The sequence below is a fragment of the Muscardinus avellanarius genome (assembly GCF_963383645.1).
Source record: "Muscardinus avellanarius genome assembly, chromosome: 16".
NCBI lineage: Eukaryota > Metazoa > Chordata > Mammalia > Rodentia > Gliridae > Muscardinus > Muscardinus avellanarius.
In genome coordinates, this window is record NC_137802.1 from 39080953 (window position 1) to 39105755 (window position 24803).

Sequence of the window (24803 nt, forward strand, 5' to 3'; positions counted from 1 at the left end):
GTGCCGAGGATGCATTAGATTTGGTGAGTTCTGAGAACCCTGCACTTTGGCATGACCTGGCTTAGCTGACAGCACCCACCCCAAATCCATTTGATACCATGCCTTGGAGACACAGCCCAGGCTTCTTTCCTCCAAACCCCTCCAAAGGTTTGGATCAGAGGGGATCTATGCCAATTTTATTTTCACCTATAGAACTCCTGTTCATTAATCACAAATCCATAAAAGAGCCCTAAAGTCAAGGGTCATATTACAGAAGCAGCTTCCAAGCCGAGGGTGTGTCTTTGGGCTGGCCTACCTCGGCCATCCACCAGCGGGGTGGCAGGTTAGAATCGCTGAGTCTTAGGCTCCACGTGGTCAATAAGAGCTCCTTCGCGCCCTTTTCTAGGCAGAAATAGCCACTCCTCCAGGACTCCACTCTAAAAAGGGCCCCGAACCTGTAGCCTTTGGATCTGTAACATTCAAAACATTGGATAATGTGTGGGGACCTGGGGTAGGCTGGGCCTGGGGTGGTGGGAAGTGCGGGGTGTAGCGTGGAGCCAGCGTGGGCCCCTAAAGCATGCTACTGAGGATTTCGGACCCTGGAGGGGTGGGGCCCTCGGGGCTGGGGTCGGGGCCGCCGGGGCTGGGCAGGCCGGCGTGGCCTCCGGGGCTCGGGCTCAGGCTGACCCAGGGCTGCGCGTCCTGGCCCGCCAGGGGCCCGGGGTAGGGCTCCACGTAGATGCGGGCGGGCCGCGCGTCCTGGAGGTGGCCCCTGTGCTCCTCGGGGAGGCTGGCGGCGTGGGCCAGCGCAGCGCCGGGCTCCCGGGCCAGGCCGGCCGGGTGCTGCGTGTAGACGCCCTCGGAGAGCGACAGCGACTGCGTCTCGCTGTGCATGCGCAGCCAGCGGTGGTGGCGGCTGAAGCCGCCGTAGTGCGGGTGCTTGCCCGGCTTCCGCTTTCCCAGGAAGCCCAGCGGCGGCCGCGCGCCCGGCGCCATCTTGGCGTGGTTCTTGGGGCCCAGGCCGCCGAGGCTCAGGCCGTGCAGGACCTCGGTGCACGAGGGCTCGGGGTCCGGGCCCGGGGGGTCCTGGCCCGGGCTGGAGGGCGTCTTCACGTCGTGCACTTGCAGGACGTCGGGGGCGCTGCCGCTGAGGCCGCTGAGGGCCTGCTGGGAGATGTCATGGGAGGAGAGGTAGACCAGGTCCAGGTCTCGGGGGCTCAGGGCGTCGCTGGAGTCGTAGTCGCTGTCGGTGGGGAGGAAGACTTCCGAGCAGCCTTCCTCATCAGAGCAGGGCTGCGACTCTGCAAAGTCAGACACGGGTGTTAGAAGAGACAGGTTTAGCCGGGCATGGCGGTGCACGCTTGTAATCCCCGTGCTTGGGAGGCGGAGACAGGAGGATCGCGCAGGTTCGAAGCCAGCCTCAGCTACTTAGTGAGGCTCTCAGCAACTTAGTGAGACCCTGTTTCCAAATAAAGTGTAAAATAGGTCGGGGGCGTAGCCCGGAGGTAGAAAAGCCCCTGGGTTCCACCCCCAGTAACTATCCCCCCCCCCCCCCCCCACACACACACGTCTTAGCCGGGGACTGCTTCGCAGGCCCAGGACCCTGCACTTAGGGACAGGATCTGGCAATTCTTAGTGATTTTGTACAAGGCCTCGCACATTATGTAGTAGGCTCTGGTCTTAGCTTAAGGGAAAGAAAGAGAGGAACTGACAGGTCCGGCTCCTACGATGGTGAGGAGCATTTCCTCGTTTCTCACACAGACTTCCAATTGGGCATTTGTCTTTAGGAAGGATAAAATAGAGAGCAAAGTTGGATGCAGTTCATTCAGTCCTTATTCTGTTTTTCAGAGACAAATTTTGCTCTTGACAAAATAGGAATTTAAAAGGGGGGGAGGAAGGAGAGGAGACTTTGGTAGCTGAAGCTGGGAAATCTGGTTTCACACCCTAGCTGCGACTGCGGGTTGATCTTGGGAAAGTTATTTAACTTCGCTGAGTTTTTGTTTCTTTATAAAGTGGTGATGATAATGGAACGTAACAATATTATGTACATAAACACACTGCCAGTTGTTAAAAAAATTAAAGGTCAAAGTGGAGGAAACCCAAGGCAGAAATAGGCTTTAAGATGCATAATGTAATGACCATGAGTGAGCTACAAGCTTAATTCTATAGAAGTTTATTTACTTTTTTCAGTACTGGGGATGAAACCTGGGGACATTCTACCTCCAAGCTACACCCCAACCCTATTTTTTATTCTTTATTTTGAAACAGGGTCTCACTGAGTTGCCAAAGGGCCTCGCCTAAGTAGCTGAGGCTGTCCTCGAACTGTGAGCCTCCTGTCTCAGCCTCTCAAATGCTGGGATTACAAATGTGGACAACTATGCCTGGCTTATAGAAATTTATAATTTCTGCCTTGAATTTCCCCTTCCTCCTTTGGCCTTATCTATTTTCTTTTTGAAAAACTGGAAAAACTGGAAAAGTGTTTATGTATATAATCAATTTATTTTGTTGGTCTCCCTAAGTAAGTTCCATTATCTACCATTTTATAGATAGATTTGCTATTTAAAGCAGTATTTGTTTATATCTTCTTTCCCTTAGATTATATTACATTTTGTGTGGCAAGAACTAAGATTCTTTGAATTTCCCATAACACTCACCATCTAGTAGGTACTTGGTGAATACTGTACATGTTAATTTTAAACAGGTGAAGTTGTCTTAACCAAGTAAGCTCTAGTCTATAAATATGAGGCAATCCCAACAAAAAAATCTCAATAGAATATTTGAATGAAATTTAGTAATTTAAAATTTTTTGTGTGGAAAAGAAAATTTTTGAGAATAGGCAACTTTTTTTTTAATATAAATACAATAGAAAGGAGCCTGTTTGGCCAGCTATTAAGGCATATAGTAGAGATTTGATTATTAAAATGTCATAGTATTCGTGTAGAAATGGATCTATGTATAGAATAGAAAAATAGCATCCTTTAAATAGTCATTCTCTGTGTTAATAACATTTGGTAAAGATAGCATTTCATAACGGAGTAAAATGCTTGTTCAGTATATAATGTTGAAGCAATAGGCTATTCCATTAGTAAATAATTGGAGAAAGTCCCACCTCATAACACATATAAAATCCATCAAGAAAATTCCATGGAAGGCCTTTTTATGCAAGATATAACCCCAGGATACATAAAAGAAGTGACTGATAAATTTGATTATGTAAGACTTTTAATATTTTGTAAAACCAATGACACTATCAACAAGTAAAATGGTAAGTGGTAGATTCAAAGAAAAGAGTAACATGTAACAAAAGATTAAAATCCAGAATATATGAAGAGCTGTAAATCAGAAGACAAGGCAAGTGGGCAGAAGAGAAAAACCAAACACTTGGAAGAATAAGTAATACAAACAGCTAATAAACACAATCATGTTTAACCCTAGGTAGTTAGGAAAATCGAGTTGGAACAATGGGGCATTTTTAAAAATCCATCTGCAGAGATAAAAGAGTAATAATCTCATGTGTTAGTCCTTTGTATGAAATCAGGGATTCTCATGTAGTGATGAGAAGGTTAAATTGGTATAGCTCTTTGGATAGCAGTTTGGCAGAATATATTAAAAACGTGCATATAATTTGTACTAGCAAGGCTTTTTTTGGGTATCTGTTAAAGAAATTGTCACCATGTGTACACTGAGGCATTTACAAGTTGTTACTGCAGCATGATTTATAGTAGTGAAAAACTAGACATCATCTTGCGGTTGAGAATGCTGTGAAAGGAAGACCTAGAGGCCCAGAACCATGAAGAAAAGGTTTTTACAGAGCTCTGCAAGGGAGTCCACATGCAGAAGAACTGGCTGATTAAAAATACAAATGGTAATTAGATTAAAAAAAAGTCCACAGGATTACTGGGTTATAGTTAGTATGTTTTTGAGTATTACAAAATTTAGGGCTAAAGTTTGTTTTGTTACGGAGTATCAGAATTTCTTCTGTTTTATAAATGGTAACCATGTGGAATGCCTTTTTTTTCTTGTTTGTTTATTCAGAAACAGGATGTAAAGTGTCTTCATGCTTTTTTTCTTGACTATAGGAGATGATGTGCATTCTTAATCATAATTGACAGGGCAAGATGTCAGTTTTGCTCTCTCACAGCTGGTTGATACCCAATGTCCTGTTGTAGCTACACAGTCTTTCCTTTATCTGGGACAGCAAAGCAGTCAGGAAAATGAGTACTCTTTTTGGCTTCTGTGGAAGGTAGGTATTGCCATATATTTGAGTTTTGGCCACGGAAATAAAACTGGAAGTATTGGATGAAACTTCCAGAAGGCTGCATAAAAGAGCTGGCTTAGCTCTGAGTCCATTTTATTTTTCTTTCTTTCTAGTTGTCCATAATAAGATATGTTGAAGCAACCTTGAAAACAAGCTATATGCTATCAATAGAGCTTGGTCTTTGAAAAACCATGGAGTCCACATACTAACTCTCAATTTTCTAACTCTGGGCTTTTTTTTTTTTTTTTCATGCAAGAGAGAGAAAGTATCCTGTGTTTATAGCAACTTTTATTTTTTTTTTTGTAAGTTGGACCCAAACTTAATCCTAACTGATAAAAACGTAAATGTTCATCAATAGAATAGTTAAATCAATTATGGCTTATCCATGCTATGAAATACTAGCCACCCACATATTACTTATATAATGACTTCTAATAAATGACTCCCTCCTCTGCATTTTTTTTTTTTTTTTGAGATACTGGGGATGGGACCCAGGGGCATTCTATCTCTGAGCTACACCCCCAGGCCTATTTTTTTATTCTTTATTTTGAAACAGGGTCTCACTGAGTTGCAGAGGGCCTCACTAAGTAACTGAGGCTGTCCGTGGACCACATCCTCCTGTCTCAGTCTCCCAAATGCTGAGATTTACAAGTGTATGCCACCATGCCCAGCTCTCCTGCATTTTTGAGTTCTACTCATCTGTTCAAAGTTTTCTTCAAATAGCCTCTTTGAGAAAGCATACCTCAACTGTCCCAGAACGGATTTCTTTCTTCTTTGTACTTGTGTAACATGTGTTGTGCTTTGGCACTTAGCCTGTATAGATTTATATTACTAGTTATATTTTTAATGTAAATGTAGCATTCTGGTTTCTTGGTTAGAGATATTTAATTCATTCACCAATGAAGATTGGGTATTACTTAACTTCCTGCTCAAACAGCAACTCTGAACAGATGGTTCCTGACTCAAAGATGTTTCCATTTACAGTTTGACTTTATACTGATGCAAAAGCAGTATGTGTACAGTAGAAACCTTACTTGGAATTTTTATCTTTTCCCAGAGTAGTGATAAGCAGTAGAATAGATTCTCTCTTGTGATGTGGGGCAGTGACAAGGAAGCACAGCTCCCAGTCTGCCACATGGTCACCGGTGTAAACAGCAGATGCTGTGTGGTGTGCTGTGCTACTAAGCCATGATGTTGGCAGGCTAGGTGTATTGAATGTATTAGATGAGGCTGGGGATGTAGCTCAAAAGTAGAACACTTGCCTAACATTCATGAGGCCCTATGTTTAATCACCCAGCACCAACCATAAGAAAATTAGGTATATTAAACATATTTTTATCTTACCGTTTTCAATTTATGATAAATTTGTCAGAACATAAAGTCATTGTACTTGGTGTTTGATGTGTATAAAATTTATAAGAAATATAAGATTATCTGTCTCCAGGGAGTTTACTGTTTTAATGGAAGCACAGGAAAGATGTATCTATGAAACTGTGGTAGAATGTAGGTTTTATTAGACAAGCTTAGCAAATAAGATTCAGGTTTTCAGAAAAGAGGGATGACACTTTATTGGGATAGGATTAATGAAATACTGCCTCACCCTTTATTTTTTCCATTCATCTATTTTTTGTATATATTTCTTCATTCACTTTCAAAAAGTGATTCAAGGCAGATTTTAATTATAAGTATGTAATTGATAAGGATTATAAATGAAAGAGGAAGAGGAAATAGCACGAGTCATTCATTTGACTACACCATGGGGAGCAGGAATGGGATTTTGAAAAACAAGCCTACGAAAAAAGGGTGACAGCAAATGTTCTCTATTTGTCTTGGAAAAATTAAGGCTTATTTTTGCATAGGAACTTTGTATATTAATGGTTATCACAACCTTATTGATGATTGCTTCAAACTGGAAAACTACCCAGATGTCATTCAGGGAGCGAGTGGTTAAACTCTGGTACATCCATACCATGGCAGGCTCTTCATCAATAAAAAAAGATCTGTAGTCGGGCGTGATGGTCACGCTTATAATCCCAGCATTCGGGTGGCTGAGACCAGAGGATTGCGGTTCGCAGACAGCCTCAGCTACTTAGTGAGGCCCTCTGCAACTCAGTGAGACCCGGTTTCAAAATAAAGAATTAAAAATAGGGCAGGGGCTGTAGCTCGGAGGTCGAATGCCCCTGGGTTCCATCCCCAAACCTGGAAAAAAACCCAAAAAACAACGGATCTGTATCTGTAACATTCGTAAAATAGCACAATGATAGAGATAAAGAGCAGATTATTATTGCATTGGGTAGGCATGGGGGGATGGTTAGGGCTATAAAGGAGTAATAGAGGACATTTTATGGTGATGCTATAGTTGAGTATTTTGATTAGGTGGTAGTCACCCAAGACGGCAAATGTGATAAAATTCCATGAAGCTTCACAAGAGCTCATGCACACATGTGCACGCACAAAAATGAGTCTGTGTGTAACTGCTGAAATCTCAAAAAGCTCTGATGATTGTACCAGCTTCTTGCTTTTGATGTACAAAAATTGTGTAAAATGTTAATTTTGGGGGGGCTGCTGAGGGAAGAATGTAAGGGAACTTACTGTACATTTCTTTGCAATCTACTGTGCCAATTATTTCAAGACAAATTGTTAAGAGAGAATTTCACTTGAAAAAAATTAGGGTGGAGCTAGAGGAGATTATTTAATGCCTAGGTAAGGAGTTTGTACCAAATTTTGTAGCCAATGAGTAATTATTGAAATTTTGTAGGATTGACACATGGGAACTGTGATTTAGGACAGTCATAGCAGGTAAGACATGATACACTTGATGAGGAAACGCCAACAGGGAAACCAGCTGGGAAGCTGTGGTGGCGTAGGCTATGTCCTCTAAATACTTTTCTTGTTCAGTCTGCAGGGCTGAGCAAGAGCTGCGATTGTGCAGAGGAAAGTCATTTGTTCCCAGATGTTTATGGAGTGTGCATTTTGTGTTCGACAAGGTCTCTGCTTTCAAGAAGCTCAAAGAGTGTAGGTTAGATAATAGTTATGTCTGACAACACATAGATTAATTTCAGAGTACAAAGTACGATGAAAAAAGTAATTTTAGCTAGAGAGTGACCTGGGAGGAAGTTTCTTTTGAAAAGGTGGTGTCCAGAAAAGGAAGTCTAGGAGAGACTCCAGTGATATGAAGGAACCAGTTATGTGAAAGTTGTAGTGAAGAATGTTCCAGAGAACTGGAAGAAGAAAGTGCATAGGCCTCAAAGTTACTAGTAGGTTTCAAACCATGTATCTTGGGATAATAGGTGTAGCAGTAAGCCAGAGAAGTGAAACAGCAGCCCAGATTTGGGCTGGGCAGTAGAAGGAATGGCAAATTTAATTTGTAACAGGTTGAGCTTGAGGTGATGCCCCAAACATCAAGGAGATGAAATGGACTTGTGGGGAGAAAGAAACCCTGGAGAGGAAATGATTGAAGATGGAAGTGATGGGGTTGATAAATACAACAGGGAGGGTAGATCAGGGTTGTGAGCTCCAGTGTTGGCATTGGGCCTTAGTAAGATAAAATGGAAGGACAGTGCTGTCATCAGAAACATGTGGTTAGGGAAGAAGACAGAGTATCAAAAAAGGTTTAGGATGCTGAGCATGGTGGCTTAGGCTTGTAATCCCAGTACTTGGGAGGCTCATGGGTTCAGTGACAGCCTTGGTTATTTTGTGAGGCCTTTTGCAACTTAGACCCTGTTTCAAAATAAAGAATAAAAAATAGGGCTGGGAATGTAGCTCAGAGGTAGAATGCCCCTGGGTTCAATCCCCAGTATTGCAAAATAAACAAATAAACAAACACCCCCATCCAAACAAAAATAACCTTTTAGGTTAAAAGGAGTGACATGGATTAAAGGCTTGGGACGATTTTTTTTTTTTTTTTTAATGGCTGGGATAAGTGTCTTAGCAATGAAAAAGAAGAGAGGTTGGCTGAAAATTTTAATCTAGGCTTAAATAAGATCCACACAAAGAATTTGTAATGTTAGTTGAACTTCTTTCTCCATGTATCTGGTCAGTGTTGTCTATGTAGCTGTTTGCACATACTCATGAGCCAGCCATAATGCTATGTGCTCCAACTGCTTTGTTTAAATGCTTGCAATTCCCATTTTGTAGATAAACGTACCAAAGCTTAGGCTTATTAAATATGGCAATCCTGATAGCTGATAAGTGGCAGAATAGGTACCCGAATACAGATCTGTCTCACTCCAAAGACTTGATATACTGCCCTCCACCTGAGCATTCCCATGGACTTTCCGTGGAAGCCTCCTTAGAGTTGGGACCTGGTTCAGCTAACTCACTCACATGGAATCATATTAGCTAAGTTCCCAGTAAGGGTTTCTTGACATCTCTAGAGAAAAATGTTGGTGTAGATCTTACATTAATTTCCCAGTGCCTGCTGTAACAACACTGGATGGCTTAAAGTAAAAATTTTATTGTTTTATGGTTCTGGAAGCCTGAGTTCAAAATTGGGATGTCAGCAGGGCTTCATTTCCTCTAGGTTCTAGGGGGAGAGCTTTATTTCCTTTTTTTAGCTTGTAGATACGTCCTGCATCCTCTTTCTGTCTTCCCATGGGATTTCTTCTGTGTCGACATCTTCTCTTTTGTTTCTTATAAGGACACTAATCTGGATTTAGGGCCCACCCAGATAATCCAGAGTGACTTCATCTCAAGATGATTGATTATATCTGCAAAGATCCTATTTTCCAATAGATCAGCCACAATGACAGGTCATGAGGGTTAGCACATGAAGTGATCTTTTTTGGGGGCCACCATCCAATCCACTGGGGAATTGATAGTAAAAATGATTATCACTCTCAGAGCCATTGAGGAGGCAGTGACACTTTCTTTGTCTTTCTGTCATAATCGGGTCAAGCACTTTGGAAAAGCAGTTTTCACTTTTACTTCTCAGTATACAAGTCGAGACTATATATTATTTGGAGAGGACTGAGAAGTACAAAGACATGCTTCAGAGGCGCTAACATTCTAATATTTCCTTGGAGCATCATGTTTTAAGATCCAGTTTCTCAGGGAGAGCCTGTACTGATTTTCTCAGGTTTCCTGGTTCATAGAACTTTTAAAATAAATTATCCATTTTATAAATTTGTCTCCTTCATTGGACTATGAACTAGAAAGCATGCACAATGTCTTATCTCTGCATATTAAATGTTGGATAAGTCAATTAATGAAGGAATGAACTAAGAAATGAGTCAAGTGAAAGAATTAGTAGACTCTTTTGTATTTTTCAGATTATCTGATCTGAACGTGGACACATGATCAGACCACACGATCCTTCCAGTTAGACCATCTCTCAGTCATCCTTGAATTCGCAGCCTCTTGCACTGGAAAGCACCTTGAGTTGAAATGGAGTTGAAGCAGATATTGAAATCTGGAAGCATAAAGAGTAGTGAGATTTGTTTGTCCCTTAAAAACAACGAGGAAGCCGGGCGTGGTGGCGCACGCTTGTAATCCCCACGCTTGGGAGGCAGAGATAGGAGGATTGTGCAGGTTCTGAGCCAGCCTCTCTGGCTTAAGAGACCCTGTTTCCAAATAAAAATATAAAAATAGGCCTGGGAGTGTAAGTGTAGCCCGGAGGTAGAAGGGTTTCCAGAAACCCCAGTACCACCCAAAAAACAAAAAAACAACAACAAAAAAAACCCAAAACAAAAAACAAAAAAACCCAAATTAAAAAAAAAAAACATTGAGGAAAGCATGCTGAAATGATCTCATTTACTTAATATGCCATAGAAATTTCTTAAAAGAGTCCTTCAAATCATTTTGCTTTATCTTTAGTGATATTTGGTCAGCCAAGGTGGAACAGAAAGAAAAATTGTCTTAAAACTGGACAAACCTGGGCTGACATCCTGTCTTGCTCCATTCTGTGTATATGATTTTGAGCAACTCAGTTAGCTTTTCTGAACCTTTCTTCACCTGTAGTATATAAATAATTGTATTGCTTATCTTTCATAGGTGCTGTGAAGATTAAATCAGTTTGCAAAGATACTTTACATGCCTTACAAACAGAAGGTATTAGTATTGTTTAGGTCCTTTCCACCATTAATAGAGAATAACTAGAAGTCATATGAAGATAATTAAAATATATTTGACAATTTTGCTATGAGAATTCTATGGATAATAAAGGAGAACAACAGTTTTTTGCATGGTGTCTTCTGTTAATGATCTGATTCAATACTATTTTTCCTAATTGTATTTAAGAGTAAGTAGAGGGTGCTACTTATTTACTGTAGTTCCCAGGAGCATGGGAGACAGGGGATAAGACAAGAGAAGACTTAGTTATAACTATAGTAACCCAAGAAGGAAGTGCATAAGGGCTAGAAAATGGAGTGGTAAATATTACCTTGTTGGTTCATGGACCTACATGTGGGAAACACTGCTCTAATGGGAACCAAAATATTTGACTTGCATGGTGGTTGTATTATTTATTAGAAGACTTAGTGGAACCAATTGCTTAGAGTGGGATACCCCTCCCAGAACAGGCTGGGAAAGTCTCCAGGATGCCAGCCAGGGCACTGAGGAGAGTTTCCAAGGACGTAGGCCACTGCTGTTCCCTCCCTTCCTGGAATAGAATGCAAAGTGCAGCTTCCATCCCCAGAACCAAGCCATATGCTCCATTAGCCACTGTAGGCACCTTGCCCAGTTATTCATAAACCTGGTCATGCTCTTCAGTTTCCTTAGAGGGCTTGCTGAGAAGGGCAGCACTGATAGAACCTTGAGTTTCTCCTCTGGTTAACCTGGGAGCTGTCTGATAAAAGTTCTGCCTATGATATTAGTCCTGGATGTCCTGGATTAGGAAAATGGCTTTTTTTTTTTTTTGCCATTGTAATGATGTTGCAACTCCAGGTCTCTGTGGGTGAGGCCAGCAACAGCAGGGTCAAATTGATGTGGATTTTTTTTTTTTTTTTGATGGCACTAGGGGTGGAACCCAGGGGCTTTTTTTTTTTAACCTCTGGCTATACTCCCAGGCCTATTTTCTATTTTTATTTGGAAACAGGGTCTCACTAAGTAGCTGAGGCTGGTTTCGAACCTGTGCGATCCTCCTGTCTCAGCCTCCCAAGCGCTGGGATTACAAGCGTGTGCCACTACGCCTGGCCTAAATTGATGTGGATTTTGAGGGTGTTATGGGAGGTTGATATTTAAGGAAAGAATAATTGATTTTAAATGGTTATGTCAGGATAGAAAGGAATACTAAACTGTATTTGCCCTAAAATCTATATTCAAAATTTTAACGTATCACTATCCATATATAAAAACATATTTATGCTTCATTAAATATCTTTTGCTCTAGCTGGGCGTGGTGGTGCACGCTTGTAATCCCCGCGTTTGGGAGGCTGAGATAGGAGGATCGCGCAGATTCGAAGTCAGCCTTAGCTACTTAGTGAGACCCTGTTTCCAAATAAAGTATAAAATAGGTCTGGGAGTGTAGCCCAGAGGTAGAAAAGCCCCTGGGTTCCACCCCCAGGACCACTACTAAAAAAAAAAAAATATATATATATATATATATTCATATATATATATATATACTCTGTTCAAGTAGGATTTAAGTAAATTATAAATAATTTTAGGTTAGGCATGGTGATGCATATTTGTAATCCCAGCATTTGGGAGGCTGAGACAGGATGATCTGGGTTTGTGGCCAGCCTCAGCTACTTAGGCCTTTTGCAATTCAGTAAGACCCTGTTTCAAAATAAAGAATAAAAAAAAAAAAATGGGGCTGGGGATGTCGCTTGGAGGTAGAATGCCCCTGGGTTCCATCCCAAGTACCCCCCCCCCCACACACACAAATTAGGCTGGGGTTACAGCTCTGGGGTAGAGTGCTTGTTTAGCTTGCACGAGGCCCTAGGTTCAATCTGCAGAACTGGGAGTGTGGGGAATAATATAAATAAGTAAAGAATTTTACAGACTCTCATCAGGCCTTAGGTAGAATTCAGAGGTTTATCTTCTAATTTCTCAAGAGAAGTAATACCTCCAGATTCCTGTTGATTATTTGAACTCTTTGGTTTATGCTATAGTATTCTTAATATCATCTGAGAAAAAGTTCTCCTGAAGATTTACATTTGGAAGATAAGGATAATTTTCAAATGCATCTGAAGAAAACATCACCCCCTCCCCCCTTGCCTCACCCATGTGTCACTAGGAGAAACATTAGAATTGGGAAAAAATTTGCTGCTGCCTGTGACCACTGTACCCACAGAAAAGGAGTGGGAGAGAAAATACCCATGTGATGGATCAAATCATCCACCCCTGCCTTGAGCTGCCTTTTCTAGAAGCCAACTTTCCCCCTTGGGTCCTTGGGAGATGCTTAATTTTAATTGACTCAGAAGAGTTCTACTTTGTGTTTTGAAATGGTAAGTAATGGGAAGTAAGTTAAAGAAATTTGTACTCCCTGACTTCCCATCTCCAAGAGATTTTTACAAACAAATCCAAGGTACTAAACAAAACAGAATCTTGGGTTACACCAGAGGCTGGGTTTTTGATAGGCTCTACATTTGCCACAGGTTTCTTAGAAGTTAGTTGGATCCTACCCACACAGAATGGAATTGTGTTGCAAACTTTGCCCTTTGAGTGACCCAGTGGGGGATGTTCCTCTAGTTCGGGTATTTTCCACATTCAGAAATGGTTTCCAAACGCTTCAAGCACTCTTGGAGAAGACGGCATGCAGTGGGCAGCACCCTTGCTCTGAAATGCTGCTGCTTTTGCGAGGGGATAAGACACTCGGTGTCTCCTCAGCGCTCAGGAGCGCTTCCCTGTCACTGGGCTTCATTTGTCATTTTCTGCCCTCTGAGTCTTTGTGTTTCATAGCCCATGGAATCTTGGCTTCAGAGAAATAAATGGGCCCAAGAGAGAGTTATATTTTAGGAAACAGAATGATGATCATTCGCATTTTAAGTTAATAAAATCTGAATGTAATTGGCCAGATCCTCCCAGCAGGGAGTGTGTAATCCATCCTCAGGCCAACGTGAGAGTTTGGCATTTCTGTGGCATAGAGGAGGCCACCCTCATGCAGGCAAGGAGGAGCCCACTTGGGCTCTGCGGCCAAGAGAAGATGAAACACTGGGAAAGTTCTGTGAACAGAGAGCGCGGATAAGCTGTGAAGGTGGAAATAGAACTGAAGAACCGTTTGCAGACTAAAATGAACCGTGGAAGGTCACAGTGCATATCTTTACTGCCTTAAAATGCCTTTCAACTCTATACTTCTCCAACTACTTCCCTCCCTCTTTCACAGCCAAGATTATAAAAAGTTTGTCCTACTGGTCCCAGTTCTTCACTTCCCAATTATTCCCTGATTGACTCCTGTTCAGCTTCTCTCTTTCCTTTCACAACTTCCTTGTTGAAAAATGCAAACTGGGCATGGTGGCACATGCTTGCAATCCCAGTACTTGGGAGGCTGAGGCAGGAGGATCACAGGTTCTTGGTCAACCCCAGCTACTTAGTGAGGTTCTCCAACTTAGTGAGACCCTGTTTCAAAAAATAAAGAATAGTAGCTCGGGGGTAGAATACCCCTGGGTTCACTCTCCAGTACTGAAAAAAAGCAAAAAAAAAAAAAATCAAAGCAACAAAATTTACAATTGTTTTATTTAACCTCTTTTTCATTGCCTGACATGCTTTCATTTCTGTGACTTTTTAAAAAAAAATCTTTCACTGGTTGTTCATTTTTAGTCCAAGAAGTTTTGCTGCTCCATTCCATGGGGGATCCTTTCATATTTTCTTAGTTTTACCTATTTTCTCTAGGGATTCTCAAGCATTCCCAAGAGTCAAACATTCTTCTCATGTTAACAGTTTTTAAGTTCTCTCTTCTGAGCTCTAGACTCTATACATTTTGTCTTCTCCTGATTGTTCCGTTTTGTTTGGAATATTTCAAAGCTAATTCAAGTTCAACATACCAAACCAGCCAAGCTTATTTCTCCTTTCTTTCTTTCTTTTCTTTGTCAGAAGCATCGTGATATCGTGAGGACTCAACCAGAATGTATGGTATCTTCTTTATACTCACTTCTTCACTGGTTTTTCACCTCCAGCATTTCCCCTCTGGGTTTGTCGTACTGAATCAAATAGCAAGATTTGATCTTAAGGAGTAACTGAGATCATATTAATTCTTGCTTGGAATTTCGAGTGGCTTTCTATCACAAGATAAGTTCCAGACTTCTCAGCAGGGCCTACAGAACCCTGCCTCTTGCAGCCGTCCCTTCTCTGTCTTGTCTCTCGCTGCTCACCCTTTGTTCATTATGCTCCAGACACTTTGGCCTCTTTTCCAGCCCTCACTCACTTGGGGGCCTTTTTCTCCTTTGCTGCCTATAGTATTTCCAACTCCAGACGTTTGTATTACTGCCTTCTTCATCTGTGGTTGGGTCAAATGTCATACCTTCTCAGATAGGTCTTTGCTGATGATCCTACTGAATTCATAATCTCCCTGCCTACCTCTAGCCCAATTTTGTTTTATAACTGAAATTTTCACTATCTTAAACTGTCTTTTTTGTTTACATTTTCATTGTTTCTCATTCTTTTTTTTTTTTTTTTTTTTTGGTGGTACTGGGGTTCCTGGAAGCCCTTCTATCTCCGGGCTACACTCCCAGACCTATTTTTACATTTTTATTTGGAAACAGGGTCTCCTAAGCCAGCGCGCGGGGCTGGCTTCGAACCTGTGCGATCCTCCTGTCTCCGCCTCCCAAGCGCAGGGATTACAAGCGTGTGCCACCACGCCCGGCTTGTTTCTCATTCTTTAAAGACACAAGTTTTATAGGAATAGAGACCTTGGTTTATCATTATATCCTAGTTACTTGGAAGAGTGTCTTGCACATGGTGGGCAGACAAAGTTTTTTTCTTAAGTGGGGAAAAAAGGGAGGGGAGAGAAATCTGAGTATGGTGGCATGCATTTGTTAGCCCAGTACCAGAGGATTACGTGTTCGAGACCAGCCTCAGCAACTTGGTAGGGCTTTCAGCAACCTAGCAAGACCTTGTTTCAAAACAAAATATAAAAAGGGTTTGGAAGTGGTATGCCCCTGGGTTCAATCCACAATACCAATTAAAAAAAAAAAAAAAAAAAAGAACAGTGTCTTTAGATCATGAGTCTCAGCCAGACTACCTGTAGTTTCTTGAACTACAGCATAGTTGTACAGTGTTTCTCTGCCTGTGATCTCCTTTTTTCTCCTCTGCTGTTTTAGTACTGGATTCTGTATCCTTCTCCAGGAAGATCACTTTGATCTTAAGAGTTTAAGATGCCTCCAGTAGACTCTAACCCAGATATAGTCCCCATGTAAATTTTTGTTAATGTATCTATGTCTTCCATTAAACTAGATTCTGGCAGAGATGATTTTTGATTCGTAGTCTTATCCAGTGAATGTTCATAAAAATACACACTAGAAACTAAGTAATTCATTAGTTGAAATAGTTATTCAGACTCCTTTGGTAATGTAAATTAGCTGTCTCAATTTCAACTTGTTAAGTTTTGATTTTTAGACATTGAAATTTTAAAAACAGAATTAATATAAAGTTGCCTATAGAAAAAGCTCATATTCCTATTAAAGTTCTTTATAACAAGAACAATAACATTAAATAGGCTATCTATAATAGATTGTCTATCATAGTTTATTCACCTCTCATGTAGATCGTGTTTTCGCAAGTAACTCTTCAAGGTATAGTTATTATTTCCATTTCACATACATAGAAATTGGGACTCGGATGGGGCAATCTGTTCAGCCACATACAGCTGGTAAAATAAAGTTGGGATTTGAATCCAGGCCTCTCATTTTGAAGCCCAAGTTCTTTCTGCTACACCATGCTGCCCCCTATGGGACAAGCTCACAAACTGGAAGTGTTTTAAACTTTCTACGAAGGTTATACAATTAGAGATCTTTTAAACTGTAGAATCAAGAAGGTGCTTTGAATGGCCAATATTTTAATCAATTAGAAAAATGACACCATTCTCAATGTGCTCTGAGAGAGGATTATACAATACTGTATTTGCTTTTCCTTTGCTTAAAGCATAAGGGCATTTTGTAGACATTTATGTTTTAGTGTTTTTGCTAACAGTACCATGTAGACTCATACTTCATTCCCAAGGGATGCTTTTCAAGGCATTGTTTTTAGCTCATATGCAAGTTGATCATATCCACAGTGAGACTGGACAGTTTCAAGAGACTGTTTTGCCAAAGATTTCCCCATCGTCCATCTCTCACCCCAGAACATTGATGCTATGGGCATGGGAGGTTCGCCTTCAACTCTTACCTCTGCCAGGACCTACTTTCTGCCTCATTTATTGTCAGCCTCTCTCTGTCAAGGCTGGGCTTGTTCTTCCTTTCTGGCTTTTGGCTGGTTTCCCTTGGCTGATGTGGCTCTCACATGGCATGGCAACAGGCCCCATTCTGCATTTCTGGATCCTCATCCTTACTTTGTGGCTTCAGATCTAGGCAGTGTGGTTGAGAACTGGGCGGTTGGTTTCCTACCCTTTCACTACTCTGGTTTTGTCTCAAGATTTTAGACTATTACCACTGAGTAGTGTTTCCTACCACTTCCTAGAACCAGTGCCTCAGCACAAAGAACCTCATGAGTACAGAGAGGGCCAAAAATCAGGTAGCAGAACCAGAGGACTTGAGCTAATTGCTTACCACTCACTGCCTTTCTTCTGTGCATCTCTGGGGATGGGGATGGTGATGGAAGACAGTCTATATGTGATGATGTAGAGTTGATCTTCTTCAGGTGCTGCTCGGCCCAAGGGTCTATCAGCTTAGTGATGAGCAAGCCAGAAGTTGGTTGTTTGTACCTTGCATACTGTAAAGCATCCATGATCCATCTCATTTCACGCCAGACTTCATCTATTTGCTTTGGAAGAGAATGGTAAAAGACATTAAATTATCAAGGAACTATTAAAAAGGATTAAGTTTTTCTGAGACTTCAAGGAAATCTATTTTCCTCAGAATTGGTTTTGAGCAAGAATGAAATATTTTCAAAACAGTTTTGCCAAGCCAGGAAATAACTTTTGTGACTTCTTGTGTTTTGCCTATTTTTTTAAACATGATAGGTGATGTCTTTTAGTGGAAACAGTTGAAAACCCACATTCTTTTTTTTTGGGGGGGGTGGTACTGGGGTTCCTGGAAACCCTTCGACATTGGGCTACACTCCCAGATGTATTTTATATTTTTATTTGGTCTCTTTAGCCAGCAAGGCTGGCTTTGAACCTGTGTGATCCTCCTGTCTCTGCCTCCCAAGTGCAGGGATTACAAGTGTGCACCACCACACCCGGCAAAAACCCACATTCTAATTTGCTCTGTAATAACCTTTAGTAAGTCCCTTATTAATTTTGAACCCTAGTTGTTTTATTTGTAAAATATGGACAAAATATTTTCCCATTTTTTACTCCATAGGGTCATGATGATGAAGTGAAATGAACTTGTAAGTGCTTTATGATATTGCAGAATACATTGCTAACACATAAAGTGTTACTAACTTTCAGCATATAATGAAATATTACTTGTCATATTGTGGGGGAGGGATATGATTGTGTTTCAGAATAATTCATTCTATATTAAGAGAAAAGAAGTAACTTTATGTATTAAACTTACTTATAAGTGCTTCCAAATTAATAAGAACAGCTTAAACAGTTTATTCTTAGGTAATTTAAGCATTCTTACATTTTTATAGCAACCCATTTTAGATTGTTAGCATTTTAATTTCTGGATTGCCAAAGTGATTCTTAACAACATTTTTATTATAAAGTACAATAGTGGTTTCTCTGAAGTTTATTGTTATAAAAGTCACTCCATGTTTTTTGTTTTTTCTCTCTCTGTAAATGAAAGATGTTTTTCCAGACCTTGATAGACACTGGCCATGAACTTTCTGGTTATTCTATATCTAAGAAGAGGCAGTTAATCACACAGTGTCCCATAGGACCCTGGAGCTTGTGGTTGGCTCTGCATCTAGCCTCGCTGGCTACCTTGAGCAAGGCATCAGCTTCTTCAGGCCTTTTACTCATCTGTAAGATGAAGAGTTGGAATAGATGATGTTTAGGGTCACAGCATCTGTGGATACTTTATGATTTATTTTTCAAGAATATTTAGAAAGTTAATGTCATTTTGCTTCCAAGTGAATGTATTCATTGCATAGAAAATGCAAGGTTAAGGTCTCTGATGTAGAGATTTTAAAGATAAGGTACTACCCAGTGTTAAATACTATTTTCAGAATTACTTCTTAGGTCTTCAATCTGTACTTAAATCTACTTTTTAAAGAACCTGGTATTCCTGGCACAGAGCAGAGCCTGAAATCATGACATGCAGTCTGCCATGTCTAGAGTGACAGGCAAGCAAGAATGTATGAGGAATGTCAGTGTGTGGTGGACAGCCATTTCCCCTTACTTTCTGGTTCTGATCTCTCCTAGGTTTATCAGACCTGGCAGAATAATAAGAGCCAGTGATGAGATTGAGATGCAGGTGGTGAGGTGGTCAGGAAGTTCAGCAGTAGGCAAGCTCATGAGGTGGCACTAAGCAATTTGGAAGAGAAAAATCTGAAGTTCAGGAGGTAAAGCCAAATTGGGAGGCCCAGGTGAGACAGGTAACTTCTAATAAGATGGTTGCTATTGGGACTTTTATTGAGTCTACCTCATGCAGTATAGTCTTGCCTCAAAGTTATTATTATTTTTTTATGTAGCTGGAGCAAAGGGTCCAACTGTTTATTTATTTTTATTTTTTGGTACTGGGGATGGAACCCAGTGGCTTTTCTACTTCCGGGTTATACTTCCAGACCTATTTTATACTTTATTTGGAAGCAGGGTCTCACTAAGTTGCTGAGAGCCTCACTAAGTAGCTGGAGCTGGCTTCAAACCTGTGCGATCCACCTGTCTCAGCTTCCCAAGCACGGGAATTACAAGCGTGCGCCACCACGCCTGGCCTCAAAGTTATTTTAAATGTGATTGTGGACAGCTTGTAGAATGCCTTTCATGGATGTGGACAGAGACTGTGTTTTTGCCTTCAGACTGTGTAGAGTAGGTATTAAAAAACAATTGTTCAGTAAATGAATGAATGGTTACATAATTCTTTAGATATCTACCCTCGAAGAATTATTATAAGGAGAAGTCTCAGATGGGCGTGGTGCTTCACGCTTATAATACCAGTACTTGGGAGGCTAGAACAGGAGGATTACAGTTTGTGGCCAGCTTCAGCTACTTAGTGAGGCCATCTGAAATTTAGTGAGATCCTGTTTCAAAATAAAGAATAAAAAACTAGGGCTGGGCATGTAGCCATGTAGCTCAGAGGTAGAATGTCCCTGGGTTCAATCCCCAGTTTTGAAAAAAAAAAAAAAAAGTAAAGAAAAGGAGTAAATCTTAACACAGACGATGTTAAGATGGAAGATGGCGACCGAGAAAAACAGCATTTACGAGTCCTGCTAACACTTAATTTCTGTTGCCACAAAATCAAGCGCTTTTCATAGCCAGAAAACACTATCAGCAGAGAAATTAAAAAATATAAACGCAAGGGACAGAGAAAAATAAGACTAGAAGAACAGCCAGAGCTAGAAAAGAAACGAGCCCATATTGCGGAGCTGCATCGGTGCCATCATGCCTCACAGCACCAGGCTCCAGAGAGGAAAGTTAACAAGGAGCTGAAGTAAGCAGCTGCGGATCATTTGGGTGTAATTCAGCAGTTGTTTGAGTGCAAAGAACATCTAAAACTCCCAGTGGCCAAGCTCATCATACCTTCCAGGGACTCAGAATGGAGCTCAAAACCAGAAAAGAAATACACCAGCCTCATGGCCGAGGGCGTGGCAGTGGTGCCATATTGCCAGCAGTGGCAGCAAGTTCACTACACCTGCGACAGCTCCATATCAGTGCGCAAAATAACTGTAAGTGAAATTGCAGCCCCTAAGGGAGAAATCCCAGCACTGCACCCCCAGGGACTCGCGCAGCTTTGATAATCTCCTTGGGTCTGAGATTTTGCAGTCCAACCCAGTGAAGGAGTAGTGGTGGCAAAGATACCACACCCTACTCACAGCTCCCCGTGGGAAAACACGCAGGCTGGCATCCCCACTGTCTTGCGCAGCCTTGATTAACTCCCTGGGTCTGAGACTTTACAATACAACCCAGTAAAGGAGTAGTGGTGGCTGAGATTACAACAAACTCGAGATCCAGAACACCCTAAATGAAGTCATGGTGATCTGGGGAAGAACCCAGAGAAGGCACAGACTTCTGAAATCATGGGAAAGAGGAACAACAACAGACCAATGAACGCCCATAACTCCATAATACCAGAACCTGATAACACAGAAATTCAGAGATCTCCAGAAGATCAAATCAGGAATATAACTGTAGAAATAAAACAGGACTTTCAAAGAGTTTAGAGAGAGTCTAAAAGAATTAAAGGATGCAATCACTGAAGTAAAGGCATCAATTCAAACTATAAAGAATCGATTAGACCACATGGAGAATAGAATCTCACTCCTAGCAGATGATCACTCCTAAAAAAAATGCATAATTTATAACTTAGAAAAAAAATCAGACAGCAGGAATCTGACATTGAAGAAATATGGGCCCATTTTAAGAGAGCTAACCTAAGAATAATCAGAATAGAGGAGGGAAAAGAAGGTGAATCCAAAGGGATCAATAATCTCTTCAAAGAAATAATAGCAGAAAAATTTCCAAACATAGAGCAAGAGGTCAATACACATGTCCAGGAAACTTACAGAACTCCGTTTAGACAGGATCGGAGAAAAGGTTCCCCATGCCACATAATTGTCAAAATGACCAATGTAGAAGCCAAGCAGAGACTCTTAAAGGCAACAAAAACAAAAGGCCAAGTGACATTCAGAGGCAAACCAATTAGAATCACTCCAGACTTCCCAAACCAAGTCATGAAAGCCAGAAGGGCATGGAGTAACATATTCCAAACTCTGAAAGAAAACAACTTCCAGCCAAAAATTTCCTACCCAGCAAAACTATCAAATTAGATGGGGAATAAGAAGCTTCCATGACAAACAGAAACTGAAGGAATTTATGTCTTCAAAACCAGCGCTGGAGAAAATACTCAAAGAGATTAACTACAAAGAAGAAATAGATTATACACACCAGAACCAGAGAAACAAGATTTTCCATCCATCAGACAACTAAGCAAAGAAGAATACATAGTATATCAAACAGAAAGAAAATCTTAACATGTTAGGAATTAAAAGTTATCTCTCAATAATCACACTGAATATAAATGGCCTCAATTCCCCAATAAAAGGACATAAAATGGCAAAATGGATTAAAAACCAGAATCCATCCATCTGCTGCTTACAAGAAACACACTTTACAAGTAAAGAGAGTAACAAACTCAAGGTAAAGGGATAGAGCAAGGTAATTCATGTTAAGTAGCCATCCTAACAAATGTGAAGTAGTATTTCACTGTAGTTTTTATTTGCATTTCCCTAATGATTAGTTATATTATGATAATGATGAGTGATATTCATGTGTTTATTGGTCATATAAAAATCTTTGGAGATTCATTATCTAAATTATTTTACCTATTTCTAAATTGTATTGTTTGCTTTTATTGTTGCTAATTTTTAGGATTTCTATTTGGAATGTTAATATACCTTCAAATATAGCATTTGAAATATTTTAACCAGTTCTATCACTAACTTTTAATTCTGTTTACATTGTCTTTGGATGTATAATATTTTTCTATTTTTTATGAAGTTTGTTTGTTTATTCTTCTGTTGCCTGTGCCTTTGGAATAATATCCAAGAAATCACTGCCAATTTTATTGTTGTGAAGTTTTATGACCCTGGTTTTCTTCTAAAACTTTATAGTCTTAAGATTTACATTTAAGTCTTTTATATATTTTGAGTTAATATTTGTATATGGTGTTAGGTAAGGGCCCAATTTTACTCTTTTTCATGTAGTTATTATTTTCCAACAATATTTAGTGAAAAGATTATTATTTCCTTCACCAAATATTCTTAGAAACCTTGTCAAAAATAACTTGACCATATATGGAAGAAAAAAACTAAACATATCAAAGTTAATCAGGAAACCAAGCATGGGAAGGAGGGAGGGGGAGGGAAGGGTTAGGGATTGGATAGGGGCTGATTGGGTGATGTGTGTGAGTGTATATCTCTGCAAGTTTTTTTTTATCCCATTAAGATGTATGACTACAATGCACCAATAAAAATTTATTTAACAACAACAAAAAAATCTTAACATAGTGTGGATGAGTGCACTTTACAAATTATGTGTTATTATAACGTTTTTAGTTGTCATGACAATTCTGAGTATTGTAGGCTGAATGTGGACCCCTAAAAGATATGTCTACATCCTCATACTCAGAACTTATGTATATCACCTATATGATAAAACAGTAAACATGTGGCAGAAGACAAGTTTAAGTTAGGGATTTTGAGAGGAGTTTATCTTGGGTTATCTAGGTGGGCCCAAGTTCCAATAAGTGAGACAGGAAGATTCGGGAGACATAAGAGAGGAGGACAGTGTGAGCACAGAAGCAGGTCAGAGTGATGTGGCCAGGAGTAAAGGACACCCACAGCCACAAAGCTGGCAGAGGTCACACACGGGTTTTTCCCTAGAGTGCCCACAGGAATTCTGTTCTACCCACATGTTATTTTCTTTTCTTTTCTTTTTCTCTTCTTTTCTTTCTTTCTTTTTTTTTTTTTTTTTTGGTGGTACTGGGGTTCCTGGAAGCTCGTCTATCTCCGGGCTACACTCCCAGACCTATTTTATTTTTGAAAACAGGGTCTCCTAAGCCAGTGTGGCTGGCTTCGAACCTGCGCGATCCTCCTGTCTCTGCCTCCCAAGCGTGGGGATTACAAGCGTGCGCCACCACGCCTGGCCCCACGTGTTATTTTCAAACTTCGATCACCAGAACTGTGAGAGACTGCATCTCTGTTGTTTTAGGACACCTAGTTTGTGATAATCTGTAATAGAAGCCTTAGGAAATTAATATAATTATTAATAACAACCTACCTATTCTCTTTAGATAAGATTGTCCCAGCTTATTGCTGAGGATGAGTAGAGTTAGTATAGAAATTTTAAAAAAGAATGTCTAGAAGCAGTGTTTACTTTTTAGTTTTTCTGCGTGATCAGGTGGAACAGTTATAATTGAAGAAAAATAAAAACCCCATGGGTACAGAAGCCTGTGGATTGAGTTTAACTTAGCTAAGTAGCTCCAAAAGAGTATAATTTTCACCCATTTTACCTTATACTGTTGATCTAAAAGTAACTGACAACATAATCCCCCTTGATTTTAAGGTCCAAATTCAGCCTCTAAAGACTTGCTGACACATTTTGAAAAAGAAAGCTCACAAACTCCCTAGGCTTGTTGATTAAAAGGTCTGCATCCATTTCTTACCCTGCTCTTTAAAATTTTCAGTTTCATCCCATAAATTAGGTCCATTTCTCTGTACTCAGGCAAGATAATATTTTTATTAAAATGTAAAGGCGATTGGTTTTCTCACAGTATAGCTACAAGGTGCTTGAGGGGATGATAGATTGGCTATATTTAATGAGCTGTGTTTCTATTACAGCTTAGGAGCATTTGAAGCATTACAGCATATAAATTATGGTCTAATTGCCCTTTAGGCTTTAGCAACTCAAAATATGCCAAGCTTCAGCTCCAGTTCTCCACACTTTGACATTGCTCTTTCTCCTCTCCTCTCCCCTCTTATCTCCTTTTCTCTCTTTCTCTTCTTTTTTTCCCTCCCTCCTTGGCTTCTTTTCCTAACTCTATTATACAGAGTCCCTTGCTCTTTATGATGTTTGGTTTGTGTAGGAACATCGACATTATTTTAGCTCTGGAGTCATACAAATGCTCTCTTGTATATAGTGTGTAGTGGGCTGAGCTATGAACACCAATGGATAAGTGGTTGCAGCTGGTTTTCATCGAGAGATAGACTGAAAAGTCAACATAGATAAGGGAGAGATGATACTGAGTTATATACTCAATGAAGTTCTTCATGTTGGTGGGTTAAGTTTGTACATTGAAGGCTGTAGGTGCAGTGGATGGTCTTGTTTCTGTCTAAGAAGATATTTTTTGAACGCTTTGATAATTGGCTTCTATCCAAGGTCAATATGAACCTGGCTAGCTAGAAGGGAAGAATGTAGAGGGAATCTTAAGTTACCTGCTCTAGAAGACCCTAGAATAGGCAAGAACTTTGAAAAATTCCTGGCCTGGCCTAGCCCAGCCCACTTATTGGTATAATGAAAAGGGAAGAGAAAAGACAGTGGAGCTATAGGCTCATAATTAAGAGAAGATTGAGGGCAGCGATAGTGGAGCCAGGAACTCTGGGAGAGGTGAGGTCTGTGACAGAAGAAGGTTGGCCTCATTGGATGAACATGTTGGTTGGACTCAGAGGGGCCCTACTGGAATAAGCAGATACCCGATATGAGGCATGGCTAGAGGCGAGAGAAGTGTCTCTCTACCAACACTTCTATTGTTAGATTATAAAACATTGGAGCCCACTAGGCCCTTAGAAATCCTGTAGTCCAGTCCTTTCATTTTACACATGAGAAAATGAAACACTTGGAGATGATGAGATGAACTGGGGATCAAAC

The 24803-nt window shown here is 40.5% G+C and overlaps 1 protein-coding gene across 1 annotated transcript in view; it reads right to left on the bottom strand.

The window, feature by feature from the left end:
• Positions 1 to 549: 549 nt before the first annotated feature.
• The window catches only part of ANKFN1 (ankyrin repeat and fibronectin type III domain containing 1), a gene marked incomplete at its 3' end in the record, with an annotated part of 415223 nt that continues 390969 nt past the window's right edge, over positions 550 to 24803 (bottom strand). Inside the window, exons 19-20 of the mRNA XM_080712607.1 lie at positions 16879 to 17092; positions 550 to 1280 (exon numbers count right to left, since the gene is read on the bottom strand). Of these exons, the coding sequence (XP_080568733.1) occupies positions 550 to 1280; positions 16879 to 17092 (945 nt within the window). The remainder of the gene's footprint in view (positions 1281 to 16878; positions 17093 to 24803) is intronic.